The following is a 15,335-nucleotide window of genomic DNA, read 5'->3' as shown; positions in this document are numbered from 1 at the left end:
ATTTCAAATACAAATACATTCCATTTCAATTCCCCTGTGTATATTTCTCCACCCCTCCCCTCCCCACCCTTTTCGATAATGACTTCCAACAGCACTCCAACCCCCCGTTATTAATAATACCTTATTTCTATACTAAATTTGTTCTTTTCTTATTATTAGTAAAGATCTTAATTATATCTTATCTTACTTAATTTCTTTAAAACCTCTCGAAAGACCATAATTGTCCCTTAACATCCCATTTCTTTTCCATGTATTTTTTCAACTTTTTCCAATCTTCCAAAAATACTTCTGGATCTTGCTCCTTCAAATTTCTTGTTAGTTTGTCCTTTTCAGCCATGTACAACAATTTCCTTGTCCATTCTTCAATTTCAGGTATTTCTTCTCTCTTCCAGTACTGAACATATATTATTCTAGCTGCTGATATCATATAATATAACAATATCTTATCATTTCTATTAACCTTCTAAATGCAATGATAATAACATCATTTCTGGATTTTTTGCAACATTATAACGAAGTATCAAAGACATCTCAGTACATATTTTGGTCCAAAATTGTCTAGCCTTACGACAAGTCCACCACATACGAAATAGAGAACCTTCATGCTCCTTACATTTCTAACACTTATTAGAAAGCTGTTTGTTGGCTATAGCTAATTTTTTTGGTGTTAAGTACCATCTATATAACATTTTATAGCCATTCTCTCTAATACTGGTACATGTTGATATTTTTAAAGTATTTTTCCATAATTGTTCCCATGCTTCCATCGTTATTTCATTATTACAATTTATAGCCCACTTTACCATTTGCACCTTGACTGTGTCATTTTCTGTACACCACTTCAATAACAATTTGTACATTTTAGAAATTATTTTACTGTTATCTCCCAACAGTAATTCTTCTAGCTCTGAATTCTTGGTTCTAAGGCCTGTTTTTCTTTGGTCTGAATCAAATAAGTCTTTGATTTGTCTATATTGCAACCAACCATATTTGAATGGCAACTCCTCATTTGGTTTAAGGTTCAACTCATTATCTGTTACTTCTGTTAAATCTTTGAGAGTAATTCATTCTTTTCCTTTATATTCTAAGTTTGGGTTGATCACCTCAGCTGGTATAATCCAAAGTGGTTTCTTCTGGTCTATAAATTTTTTGTACTTTAGCCAAGTCAACAATAAATTTCTTCTCAAATAGTGGTGCTGAAACATTGCGTCCATCTTATACTTATCGTACCACATATATGCATGCCATCCAAATAGTTTATTATAACCTTCCAAAGTTAGTAGTTTGTGATTGGTTAAAGACACCCATTCTTTTAGCCAGACTAAACATATTGCTTCATGGTAAAGTCGAAGATCAGGTAACTGCATTCCACCTCTTTCCTTAGCATCACAAAGAACTTTCATCTTTACTCTTGGTTTCTTTCCTGCCCACACAAATTCCGATATCTTCTTCTGCCATTTTCCAAATTGTTTTTTATCTTTTCCAATTGGTATTGTTTGCATTAGGAACATCATTCTAGGCAACACGTTCATTTTGACTGTGGCAATCCGATCTAACCACGACAAGTTTAGTTTATTCCATTTTATCATATCTCTTTCAATTTGTGTCCAGAGCTTTTCATAGTTATTCTTAAATAAATCAATATTTTTAGCTGTCAGCTCTATTCCCAAATATTTAGTCTAATGTACCACTTCACAGTTTATTATTTCACTTAGTTCCTGTTGTTTCTTCTTGGTCATGTTCTTAGTTATTATTTTTGACTTCTTTATATTTATATAGAAGCCTGCCAAATCTCCAAATTCCTTAATTTTTTTCCAGTAGTCTTGGCAGAGTTTGTAGTGGATCTTCTACTATAAACATCACATCGTCTGCAAACGCTCTTAACATATAGGAAGATCCCTTTATTTTTATTCCTCTTATGTCATCATCTTCTCTGATCTGCCTTAGTAATATTTCTAAGACCATCACAAATAACAACAGTGATAGTGGACATCCTTGTCTTGTACCTTTTCTTATTTCAAACTTCTCTGACAGGTCGTCATTGACACAGATTGTCGCTCTTTGTTCCTTATATATTGTTTTTACTGCTTCTATAAATTTTTTCCTAGGTCCATCTTTTCCATTGATGTGAACATAAAGTCCCAGTTCAAGTTGTCAAAGGCCTTCTCTGCATCTGCAAAGAAAAAGCCAACTTCAAAGCAATACTCGCTTCATTCCATGTATTTGGAAGTCCTTTTCCTTGAAGTATATCATTCATTATATCTTTTAATATCAGTACAAGGTCTCCCTTCATTACTTTGTAGAATTTAGCCGTGATCCCATCCGGTCCTGGTGCTTTTCCAATCTTTGCTGCTTCTATTGCTTGTACGATTTCTTCCTCTGTTATTGGAGCATTCCGTCTCTGCTTCATTTTTTCTGTTATCTTTGGTAGATCTGTTTTTTGCAAATATCAGTCTATTTCTTCCAAATTTACTGCCTTCCTCTGGAATAATTTCGCATAATATTTGTAGAAGGCACGCTTAATTGTTTGATGATCTTTCAACTCCTTTCCTTCCTCCATTATCCTACTAATGATTTTCTTCTCTTTTTTCTTCTTCAGTTGCCAGGCTAGGTACTTCCCTGGTTTATTTGCTCCTTCAAATGACTTCTGTTTTAATACCTTTAAATTCCATTCTAATTCCTTGTTGCTAATGGCTCTTATTTGCTCCTGCAGTATTTTAATTTCTTGTCTTATTGATTTTTCCCCAGGTTTTTTCTTTAGTTCCTGTTCTTTTTTATGCAATTTCTCCTGAATTTCATGCCATTTCTCATTTTCTTTTCTTGTCCTTGTTGTTTAATGAAATTAAATTTCCTCTTATAACTGCCTTGTATGTGTCCCATACCATTTGGATTGAAACTTCATTATTATTATTTATTCGAAAAAAATGTTTTGTTTCCTCTCTCAAATAGTTCAAGTTGACCTGATTTTGTAATAAATCTTCATTTATTCTCCATCTTACTTTTCCATAATTATTATTGCTTTCCATAATATTGGATTATGGTCTGAACTCACCCGTGGCAAAATTTCTACTTTTTTATACTTAAAGCTAGTTCTTTTGATGTCCAAATCATGTCTATTCTTGAAAATGATGAATGCCTCACTGAGTAGTACATGAAGTCTTTGCCTTTGGGATTTTCTTTTCTCCATACATCCTCAAGTTGTTCTTGCTGCACTAATTCAAAAAATATTTTGGTAACTTTCCAGATTTTTTGTTACCTCCCTTTATATTCCTGTCTATTTGTAAATCCACAACACCATTGAAGTCTCCAGCCATTATCATCTGGTCATATGAGTCTTGATCCAATTTGTCCATTATTTCTCTATAAAACTGGTCTTTTGCACCGTTGGGTGCATAGAGACCTATTATCAATGGTTTTTTGGCATTTACACTAATTTCCACTGCCACATATCTTCAATTCTGATCTTGAAAAATTAATTTGGAGTCTATAGTCTCTTTAATATAAATCACTACTCCTTTTTTCTTTTGGTTGGATGATGTTATATATTCTTTTCCTAGTTGTTTATTTTTTAGATATTTAGTATCTTGATCCTTAACATGTGTCTCTTGTAAACAAATTATATTGCAGTTTTGTTTTTTTAGCCAGTTAAAAATTGTTTTTCTCTTTTGGGGTGAGTTTAGTCCATTTACATTCCACGATAATAATTTGTATTCCATTATGTTAAATTCATAATAGTCTGGGGAAATCCTCCGCATTTTCCTCAAAAAACTTTTCCATCTGCTCTCTTGTTTTGATGATGACTCTTAAAGCTTTATAATAAAAGCTTAGTCCTTCTGGTTTCCCATCTGTATCTGATGTCCTTTTCTCTTTATTTCTGGGTCAACTCTCTATATTTTTTTTCCTTTCTAGGAGAATCCTTTTTGGCATTTCTTTCATAATCTGGATTCTGTTTCCCTCCACTATTAAGGGATCTTCAAAATGCCTTTTGATAATTTACTCTTTCATTCTTTTTGTCATTAATTGGACAATAATATCTCTTGGTATCTTCTTTCATTGTGCATAAGCTGAGTTGATTCTGTATGCCAGATCCATATTTGCTGATATGTCCTCTGATCCTTTATTTAGGAATTCTGCCAGAATTTCTGTCATTTGTTCTTCTGCAGTTTGCGTATCCAATTCCTGCACGCCGCAAAATCTTAGTTGCCTATCCGTCACCTTGCTATGGTTTTCTGATTGCTCTGGTCCAATAGATTTGCTCTGGTCCAATAGATGAGTGAATTGACTCCACTGAAATAAAAATTCCTTCTGAAGTTCTTGATCATTCATTCCTGCAAATCCCCACTTGAGGATGGAGTCATCCAGGGTTGGATATGCATGTAAGGACCAACCCTCTGAAACTCTCCCCACAATGATGCTCCTTAAAAAACAATTATTACTCACTCCCATCCATGTCTGCCTTCGTTAAAATATGCTATCCATTTCCTCCCAAACCAGGCCAGGGTTGCTGGCCTGTGGCTTCAGTAGTTAATAATAATGTTGGAAATTTAAGAAAGTTTAGTGTTTTAGAGTTACACTACCTTGCTGAAGTCCTTCAACAATCCTATAAGGTAGATGAGTACCCCTCCTCACTTTATAAACTGGGGTTGGGGAAAAGAACAGAAGCTGATAGTTCATCAAGTTCATGACAAAGGCACAATGTGATCTGGAGACATTCTAAATGAGTAGCTGAGCTTGATACTCACTAAGGGGGCATCCAACTTGCCCACTTTGGAAGGCAAACATCTGTCTTTCATCCCTGGCCCCCACCAATGCTCTAATGAGCAGAAGGCACAAAGAGGGAGGGGGAATGGTATTGTGATGTCATTTCTCACTGAGAAACTGGAAGTGACATCACTGCATCGTGCAATGCTTTAGGAACCCTCTGAACTCTGTGGCAAAAACCATAGAAATTGAGTGGATTCCTAAAGTGTCACACAACTTGGTGACATCACTTCCATTTTGGGAGGCTGGAAATGATATCGTGCAATGCTGCTCATGTCTGCCCCCCCTCAAGCCTCCCACCTCCTGAAGTCACACATCACTGGGTATTTCACTATCTGTGTGATATAGCAATCATGTGGACAAGCCAATCCACTTGTGAACTGCTATAGCATGACAGCAGCACAATTCCCAATGATGGAAAAATGCATACTTAGCCACACCCTCCTTCACATCCCACACCAGCTCTCCAAGGTCTGCTGAGCTGTTGGCCCTCCCTAGGAATACTCATCTCAGTTTTGAATCATTTCTAGGTCTTTCTCAGCACCAGAAGTGGAACGTGGGTGTTAAGCCGCATTTCAAATGCTGGTTGGCCTTTAGACATGGTCTTCAACAAACGCTTTATGAATTCCATTCAAAAGCTTCTTCCAGCAGGCACCATAAAGAAGATGCAGACAGTGGTATTCAGTCGGTGGTTTAACCATGAGAACTATGGCTTGATTCCCCTTGAAAGGTATTGCTATGGACTAAATTGCAAAACTTGCAAATGGTTTGGTGAGTTGCAAGGCTGTTTAGAACAGGTTTGGGGAGGATTAGCTATCAATAAGAAGTAACCACCTATTAAACAATACCCATTCAACGCGTGTTGATCTTGTTTGGAAAAATGGTTGAAAATAGTTTAAAAATCAGAGTTACAATGGATCTTGAATCAATAGAGAGTCAGACGCCTGTTTGCTTTTAAAAATATTTAATTCTAAAGGAAATAGGTATACGGCGTTCCTACAAAACAAGGAAGTCTATGAGCTACATTTTGCTGCTACATTCTACAGACTTAGGGCCAAGCTAGAAGTGATGAATTACACTTGAATGTCAAGTGAATAGACTCACATGTATGCAAGTGGAGAGCAAGTGAACAGGGACAAATACATGTGAGTCTGTTCACTTGCCATTCAAGTGTAATTCGTCACTTCTCGCTTGGTCCTTAGACCACGAGAGCAATGGAGATTCTTCCTCCTTCTTGTTGACTCCCAGAGAAAATCACCTGACCTATTGACCAATAACAATTTACAAACAGATCTCAGTTTCCTCGGCTTTGAATCAGATAAGGCTATTGGCTCTCTGACAGGTTCTCTTCCAGGTCAACAGAAACAATAGCACAGCAACTAAACATATTGACCCCATAATGACTGAATGTCAGACCTTGCAACATATATTCCAACAGATCTCTCCTTCATGAGGAATGAAATCACTTGCAGATTTGTTGAAGAAGAAAAATGTTGATCAACTTATTTTCCTCCTAGTGATTTCTGTGAGCTATTTTACCTTGAAGTAAAGTATAGGAGGAAGGACACTTAATGAACCCCAAGGTTCTGCCTGATGCCAGAGCTCTGAACCAATACCAGGGGGATTTGCCCTCAAGCAAGCATCAGAGATGGGCCAGCCAATCAGAGCCCTATAGTCTTACTAGATGGGAGGGGGAGTGGGTAGGGTTGCCAGCTCCAAGTTGGGAAATTCCTGGATATCTGGGGGGTGAGACCAGTTGTAATTCCGGGATATCTCCAGCTACTACCTGGAGGCTGGCAACCCTAGGAGTGGGACATCTTTAAAAAGGGAGGTTTGTTACATTTACTCTGGGGACGGGGAGATTGTGGTTGTGGATAACAGCAGAACGGGGATCCGCACCTGGGCCTCCCAGGTCCTAGTCAGGCACGCTCATCACCAACTCCACACTGGCATTAAATGCTGTTTGTGGTGCTGCCTGTCTTTCCCCTCATCTTCTGTGGACTTGGGGGGCAAGGGATGAAATGCTTAACAAGACTTCCAGAACAGATCCCTAAAATTGTTCACAGGCAACCCACATCCTGGGAGAGGCACCAGGCAGTTATAAATGAAGAAATATGGGACCATACATACTTAAAAGGCCATTTTCCTACTTCTCTCTGTTTTATAGTTCATGGACACCTTTAATTATGAATGATGAGCTGCCCAGCTGCATCCTTTGTGGCGCTGTGGTGGTAAAGACAAATGTGAAGGAGTTCACTGATACCTCCGCTATCTTTGAAGATGGAACTGTAGAAAAGGACATAGATGTGGTCATCTTTGCAACAGGCTATACCACATCCTTCCCCTTTCTGGAGGAATCTCTTCACAGTGCTTGCAAAAGCAATGTTTCCCTTTATAAAAAGATTTTTCCTCCTCATCTGGAGAAGCAGACGTTGGCAATCATCGGCTTCGTAGCAGTAATTGGATCCCTCATGCCAGTAGTGGAACTTCAGGCCCGCTGGGTCACGAGAGTATTTAATGGTAAGAAAGCCGACTTGGCAATAAGGTACTCTGATCCGGTGTGAATTTTCCACTTTTGTTCCTCATCCATTTGGGCTATACACTTCTTTACCGAGACTGTCAGGAATCTGACTGAGTTGCAGAGTGACGTGTTAATGAAATATTCTGTGACCTGATCGGACTGCACAGTGTGCCAGCAAAGAACTCTTTTTTCATGCAGCAACTCAGCAGAACAATTTTTACATTACGACAGCAGTCATTTTTGAAAGGTCCAGAGGCAACTGAAGTCTCTGAAAAACTAGGCTTTGCTCACTTTTTTCTTCATTGATTAATGTTTTATTCAGCAAGATTCTTAACCAAAATATCCTTATGTACAAATTTCGGCACTCTGGGAATTGTGGGGAAGGAAACTCAGTAGGGAAATTACGTCCCTCGTAGCACAAGAATACTGAATTTCACACCTAGTCCTGAATTTCAGTGGTCTAAGGCAATAACACAATTGCCCAAGGCGGACAAGAAGTTGCTCATCTTGTTTGGAATCCAAATACTATTATGTGGCTGTGAAACAGTTTTTCCTCCTCCTTTTTATGGGATATGGAAAAACGGAAGGTTGGAGAAATGGAGTTGGAGAGCACATGCCTCATGGCACACATGCTCCCCTAACTCAGGGGGTCTCTAAGCTTTTGAAATCTTGTGGCACTTTGGCAATTTTGAGAAAGAATAGTTGGCATCACCAGAAAACGGCTGCCATGAAAGACAAGAACTATCACAAAATGCCCCTTGGCTCCTGTTGCTTAAAAGGGTCAGAGCCCTTAAGGGTGGATTACCTGAAGGTGAGGAATTAGATCGGGAACTGAGCACCTCATGATATGCATTTCCCAATCCAATCCCCCTCTTCAAGATACTACAGGCTGCTAAGTGCTTTTCTTAGTCCTTATTTATTTATTTATTGAGCTGCATCAGACCAATATGGCTAACTCAGTCTCTGGAGTTCTCATGGAAAGAGACCCAAATTGTAGCAGTGACTCAAGCTGATTAAGACAATATTGGTTTCTTTTCTCAGGATCATGTAAGCTTCCTACAATGAGCCAAATGATGACTGAAGTTGCTAAACACAAGGAGGATCTCCAAAAACGGTATGAAATGTACGACGTTAAAGACGACAGTGATTCAGTCACTGTTATTCTCACTGCAGGTTCAAAAAAAACAAAAGAAAGTCCCAAGAATCTGGGGCTCGCAACATATCATGCCAGAGTTTATAAAACTTTCTAGGGGAGTTCCTGGGAGGGATGGGTTTGGAAGTAGAACAAGTTCACCTTCCCGCCATCTGAGATTTGGCAGTGCAGCCACCACAGTCTTCTCTAAGGAGACAGCAGTTATGTGACACCTTTCTAAATACATTGAAGTCAGAGGGCTTAGAAGGATGTATAACTCTACTGAATATATGTCTGTTAATGTGACTCAGGAGATGCAGCAAATGAAAGCCAGTGAGGAAGAGGAAATCAGTGGGCTGAAGATACTCTGGCAGAAAACCCTTCTTGATTTATATAGCTTGTTCTGGTGTGTGGGTAGGGATTCTCTCAAGGCCCCTAAGCTTGGCCCCAGGTTGTGGGTCAAGGGAACGAAAATGAGATGTCTTCTTTCTGTGGGGTACATTTGAGTTTTGCTGGCTGTTCAGCAGTGGGCCACAACCCCGCCCCCCCCCCCCGAGAAATGGTCCCACTGTGTGGATAATTGAAAACACCTTCCCAGTCTTTAAGGAGTATTTGGTACTCAGGAAAGCTCGACTGCTCTACCAGCCTATCGATACACAGGTCATGGCTGATTCGAGGCTTCAGTAGCAAGCAGGTGGCCTCATTGTTCAATTTTACTTCCATTTTTAATTTAAAAGGGAGAAAACATTGCAGGATGGCAGAAAGCAGGAACCGATTAATACCAGTCAGAATGGCTCAGTTGCCCCAGAGTCACCTGGCTTCACTGGAACAAAGGTTGAGTGATCTTGATGTTAAACCAGCGCACAGGGTAGATTCCAGGTTTTGGGGGTCCTTGGGCAAGTTTCCATCCAGGGATTTCCCCTCTCCAGGGATCATGCATTGGATCAACACTTCCAGTACATGATCCCTGACTGCTTAAGTCTTCCGTGAGAGATCCAAATCAAATCAAATCAAATCAGCAGAACTAGCAGCAAATTAGGCAAAATGTGGTGTAAGCGGGGCTTTTTTTCTGGGAAAAGAGGTGGTGGAACTCAGTGGGTTGCCCTCGGAGAAAATGGTCACATGGCTGGTGACCCCACTTGGCAGCACGGAGGGCAATCTAAGCTCCCCTCTGTCTGGAGATCAGGGGGTGGGTCCACCAGCCATGTGACCATTTTCAAGAGGTTCCGGAACTCTGTTCTACCGCGTTCCTGCTGAAGAAAAGCCCTGGGTGTAAGAGTGACCTCCAACAGCCAAAGGGAAAGGCAGGCTTAGGGAAAAGGATTCCAGGGCTGCTGGAATCACGACAGTGGAGAGGAAAGTAGCAACTTGACATTATTCTGCTTGGCGCTAGGTGAACATGTTGAGGTGGGCTGTGAGAAATCTAGATTCAAATCCCATTGTTGAGTATGCGCATGCTGGCTATGGGCCAGCTGCTATCAGTCGAGCTGAGATTCTCAGATCCTGAAGTTGCATACCATCTCCCAGATTCTGTAATCAGAGAATACATCATTGTCTACCCTGAGCCACAGCAGAGGTGAAAAGGTCTTATTGGGCTTACCTGGAAACTTGACACACTTCCCATTTCTTCCCAGTTTCAGAAGCATTCCCAGCCACAAGGACAAAGAGCGGATATACTTTATCGAGTACATGGATGAAATTGCCACCTGCATAGGTGTCAAGCCCAGTCTGCCGCTGCTCTTCCTAACAGATCCTAAGCTTGGCCTTGAAGTTTTCTTTGGCCCCTGCACTTCTTATCAGTTCCGCCTGACTGGACCAGGCAAGTGGGAGAAAGCCCGAAGTACAATCCTGACCCAGTGGGACCGAGCTCTGAAACCTCTGAAGACTCGAGTCGTAGATGTCTCTCCCAAACGCACCTCTGTTTCCTGCTGGGTTATAGTTTTTTGCATATCTGCATTCCTTGGTTTCACTTGGCTGGTTTTTAAGTACTCATCTCCTTCATGGTTATCCTGATAAAGTGAAGGGGCAATGCCCTTTCTAGTTTGGATTTATTGCACACTTTAGTATTTTAATTATGCACAGCCATGGGGCCCTTTGGGTGTTGCCACAATTAATTCTTCTCAGAAGGTTAAAGTGCCCCAGGTTCCTTTCAGGACTTCAGTGAGATGGTCAGTCGTGCATACCACTGGTTAGAGATTACTATTCCAACTAGCTTATTAAGCACAATAGTACACTGTACTTACCAGCAACAGCAAATCAACAAGCAAAAGCTGCCTTCATGTTATGTCACCCACAGGAATCAAGGACACCAACAAAAAGTAATGTAAGACAGAGCCCCCCTGTATGCTTCAAAGGTGCAGAACATGTCTTGTCTTTTCAGATATAACAAGAAGGAAGCAGACAGCCTTGGATCGTGCCCACCTCTACTTCTGACATGAGGAGTAGATGCAATCACAAAATGGCTGCCACTGGAGGCAGAGCCAACCACACAATGTCAGCTACTGAGGTCATGCATAACTCTAACAGATGCTCTGTTTAACAGGATGCCTTTTAAAATGAATATATTGTTTAAATATATTTTCTAGCATATATACAACTAACCTTCAGTCACATGGTGCAGATCTTTATGCGGTGGCCTCATCTGCTGCCAAGGAAGCATTTTTTTAAAACCTGCACAGCCAATCTAATCTCTTTCTCCAATGACCAAGAAGAGCTGAAGAGCTCCTGTCAGACTTGTGCATAACCTCACTCCTTGACATTTTGTGTTTTTCTCTGTATCCTGTGACAGCCATCTTGTGGGTTCACCCACCACCTTCTGACAGAATTCCAAATGTGCCACCAGAGGATGAGGGGATGTTGGAATTAGCTTCCTCAGTCCTCTGGGACTGAGGCTGAGGAAGACAGAGTACTGAGGCTGTCCTGCCTGGAAAATTATGAGTTGCATAATAAGTCAAAAAGATAAGACAATAGGTTTCTATGAGACAGAAGGGAAAACTGATATGATAATGTGTGGTGGGAGGGGAAGGTACCCACTAGGGGTGTGCAAAGGCACACTGTTTCGTTATTCTTGTTTCGGGTTTCCTGAAACAAGAATCTGTTTCGGATACAGGCTTTCGGCTTTCTTTCGGCTTTTTCGGCTTTCTTTCGGCTTTTTCAATGGGAAAATGCCTCCGTCTTCCGGACGCCTGGGGGAGGCATTTTCCCACCAAATCATCCCAAAGTTGGTGGGGACCTTCCTCTAACCCCTCTCTAACAACCCCCCAAGTTTCAGACCGATTGGACTTTGGGGAGCCATGTTATGGCCCCCCAAACCAGGTCACCCTATCCTCTCATTAAGAAAAGGAAGGTGAGCATATTGTTAGCTGGCTGCTGCTCATCTTCTTCTTCATTATTTCCTATGGGGGGAAAATGAAGAGGCAGGCTTCCTTTTCCAGGGGTGGCATTTTGAATGCAAAATGCCCCCCCAACCCTCTGGGGCCCTTCTCCCACCCTTCCTCCCACCCCCCACCAAGGCTCAGACTGCTCCCACTTGGGGGGGCATTTCATGGGCTCCCCAAGTAGGTGCTCTGTTCTCTACTGCTTACAGCTGGGGGAGGCTTCCTTTGCCAGGGGTGGCATTTTGCATGCAAAATGCCACCCCTAGCCTCAGGGTCCCTTCTTCCACCCTTACTCCCACCCCACACCAAGGCTCAGACTGCTCCCCCTTGGGGGGGCCATTTCATGGCCTCCCCAAGTAGGTGCTCTCAGCCCCCAAAGTCCACCCCCTACTGCCCCATACAAACCCAATTCCCCCCATCTGCCAAACACAGACCCAAATCCCCCCAGTAGCCCCTCACAGACCCAAATCCACTCCCAGCTGCCCCACACCCACCATAACCCCAGGAACAGGCTGGCCAGCCCTCCCCCTTTTGGAACTCCTAAACTCTCTTTCCCAGGGCAATTCCGCACAGCCCAGGGGTCCCACAATGGTGGGCACACTCCTGAATGCCAACTTATCCCTGGGAAAGAGCACCTGACACACAACCACCCCCTGACACCCCCCCACCTACATAGAAGGCTGGCCTGCCTGCCCCATTGTTCCCAATGCTGGGAACCAACCTCACATCAAAGAAGGGAACACACACACAATGATTCAAGTTTGAAAAAAAATTATTTTATCACTTTCAAAGTACAATAGGTCAAAAAATCACAACAAATCACACAAATTGTCCCCCACACAAAAGGACTACACAATTCACTACACATCAGAGAATCTTAAAAAAATTTTTTTTAACAAACTCTCAAATTTTTGAACTGAATTGGGTTATACAGTAGGAGTGCACAACAGGGCATGAAAACAGGATTCCCCTAGACAAAATTAACACAACAAACTTCAAATCACAGATTAAACAAAACCATAACAAGAGCTTTCAAAAACACTTTATTCCATGAACTGCTTAAATTTACACAGCAGCAGGGCACAAAAGGGCATGGAAACAGCATGCTTGCAGTGATTCACACTACACAAACATAACACACAACTCAATTAATATTAGACAATCAGCAAAACTTGTAACCAGCATTACAAGATGTGGGTTGCACAGCGGGGGCGCAAAATGGGTCAAAAACACTTTCTGTCTTGGACAGATGTAGGCAACATGGCAGCAGGGCACACCCACAGGCAGGACAGCATTGTCTCAGACTCTGAGTCGGAAAATAACACAACTATCATGAAATAAAATACTAATTTGCTCATCCCCTTGACACCTCCTCCATAACAACAAAACACAACACAAAAAAGTTTTTTGAAGCGTGCTTGTGAGTGCCAGGCCAGCCAGCAAACAGGCACCAAAGCCAGAGCAGCAGGCCTATGTGTGGGCCAGAGGCTGGCACACTTGTTCAGGAGCCTGGTGGGAAGCCTTGGAAGCAGGGGACCAAACACAGAAAAACAACCCCCCTAGTCTCAGGGGCCCTTCTCCCACCTCTACTCCCACCCCTCACCTCATGCATTCCTTATTAACAATGATGAATTCTGGAGTTTACTATCACGTGCATGTCAGTCCCTCAAAGACTGAAGCACTATGGAGTGAACCATTCACACTTTGAATTCTACTGATCCTCAGACACAATTAGGGATCCATTTCCCCTAGTGGGGGATCCCCCACTCCCACCTTTTGCCCCCTGTCACTGCTTACCTGGCTGGAAGGGGGAAAGTCAGGGAATGAGCCTTCGGGGTACGCTCCTGGGGCTGCTGCAGTAATGTCACTGATGTCATCTGGCTGCCCTGAGAGTATTCCTGTGCTTTGCAGTGGGCTGATTTGGGCCCTAAACAGGCCGAAGCAGGATCATTTGTGGCCCAAATCAGCCTGCTGTGAAGTATGTGTGCTCCCCAGCCTTGTGTGATGATGACATCACTTCCTAGAAGAGACATCATCATGCCAGTGCAGTGCCATGAAATGATCATGCATGTGTGAACAGACCCTAAGTATCCTCTAGGCTTCAGTGATGGTGTAGTAATGTTAACAATGTTTTCACACACATTATAGAGAGAGAGAGACAGAGAAGGAGGGAGGCACTGAACCTAGATTATTTCATCTATTTTGCTGTACCCTTCCAAAGCCAGGGTAGCATTGGAACAATGCCCCCCCCCCTCGGCCTGAGCCTTAGAACCAGTTTGCAGTGACTGGCCCATGCATCATACTCATTTTTGAGCCACAGCCAAGTTGTGTGCCTTTTGGAGAAGAATGGTTAAGTTGGTGGTGGGGTATAACCAATTTTAAGATATCCAGTGTAGTGTAATGGCTAGAGTGTTGGACTAGAATCTGGGAGACTCTGATCCTGTGCCTTGGAGGCTTGATGGATGTTCTTGGCTCAGCCAATGTAACGCATAGAGTTGTTTTTTTCAGAGGCAGTCTTAGTGATTCTGGGGCCCTGGACAAATGTTCAGGACGGGGCCCCAGAATCAGTGCTGCCCCACCACTAGCTCCTTGCCAAGGCCAACCAATGGGTGGCCCTTGCCCTATGTGGAGTGGGCAGGAGCTCCTGCTGCTGCCATTTTCCATTTTGTTACCTAGGCCCCAGATAGAGTAGGCTGGAGTGTGTTGTCTCCCTCCCCTCCCCTCCACCCCCTTCAACTACTAAGAAGGCCATCGACAGCTGAAGTCACTCCCAATGTGGGGCATGGAGCAGCTGTCTATTGTTATCCTGTTTGTTATGATGATGTTAAAACAAAGCAAGGGAGAACAATAGTGTGTAAACCACTATAGGTTTCCAGCGGGGAGAAAACCAGGGCATAAGATAAACTAATAAATGGGTGTGGGGGGGTAATATATGCCCTAAGATATATATTTTATGTGTATGTGTGTATGTTTTATGCATTCAAATCACTTATGGTGAACTTGAGAATTAATGAGCTCCAAAATATCCCAACAACCTTGTTCATGTATTGCAAACTGAAGTCAATCCACCACCTTTAGGGTCTTCTTCTTTTCCCTACTGCCTTCAATTTTTCCTAGCATTATTGTCTTTTCTAGTGAGTCTTGTCTTCTCATGATGTGACCAAAGCACAATCATTTTATCTTCAAGGGAGAATTCAGGCTTGATTTGGTCTGGAAGCCACTTACATGTCTTTTTTGGAGTCCATGGTATATGTAAATTAAAACTTTCTTCCTACACTACAGTTTGAATGCATTTTCTTCCTGTCAGCCTTGTCTTACTTTTACTTTAATGAAACTGCTCATTTGGCCAAAAGGCCTTGAGCAATGCCACATTAAATACTACAAAATAAAAAGATATTTTAAAAAACATTTAAAAATGTCTTTAGTGCCACACTTAAAATTCTTCGATTTTAAAAACATAAGCAAAATGTTTGGGTACAACTAGACAAGTGAATGAGTTAAATACAGCCCAATGCCACTGCTGTTTAAAACCCATTTTTGACGA

General features: G+C 42.0%; 1 protein-coding gene across 1 annotated transcript in view; it reads left to right on the top strand.

Annotated features, from left to right (window-relative positions):
- LOC129330144 (dimethylaniline monooxygenase [N-oxide-forming] 4-like) overlaps nt 1-15,067 on the top strand; it is a 32,474-nt gene extending 17,407 nt beyond the window's left edge. The window contains exons 6-9 of the mRNA XM_054980090.1: nt 5,292-5,491; nt 6,929-7,281; nt 8,324-8,396; nt 10,055-15,067. Coding sequence (XP_054836065.1) covers nt 5,292-5,491; nt 6,929-7,281; nt 8,324-8,396; nt 10,055-10,427 — 999 coding nt within the window. The 3' untranslated portion in view covers nt 10,428-15,067. The remainder of the gene's footprint in view (nt 1-5,291; nt 5,492-6,928; nt 7,282-8,323; nt 8,397-10,054) is intronic.
- The last annotated feature ends 268 nt before the right edge of the window (nt 15,068-15,335 follow it).

This window comes from Eublepharis macularius, chromosome 5, assembly GCF_028583425.1.
Source record: "Eublepharis macularius isolate TG4126 chromosome 5, MPM_Emac_v1.0, whole genome shotgun sequence".
Lineage (NCBI taxonomy): Eukaryota > Metazoa > Chordata > Lepidosauria > Squamata > Eublepharidae > Eublepharis > Eublepharis macularius.
Note: the sequence above shows the minus strand (reverse complement) of the source record. Positions and strands in the feature narration are given on the sequence as shown.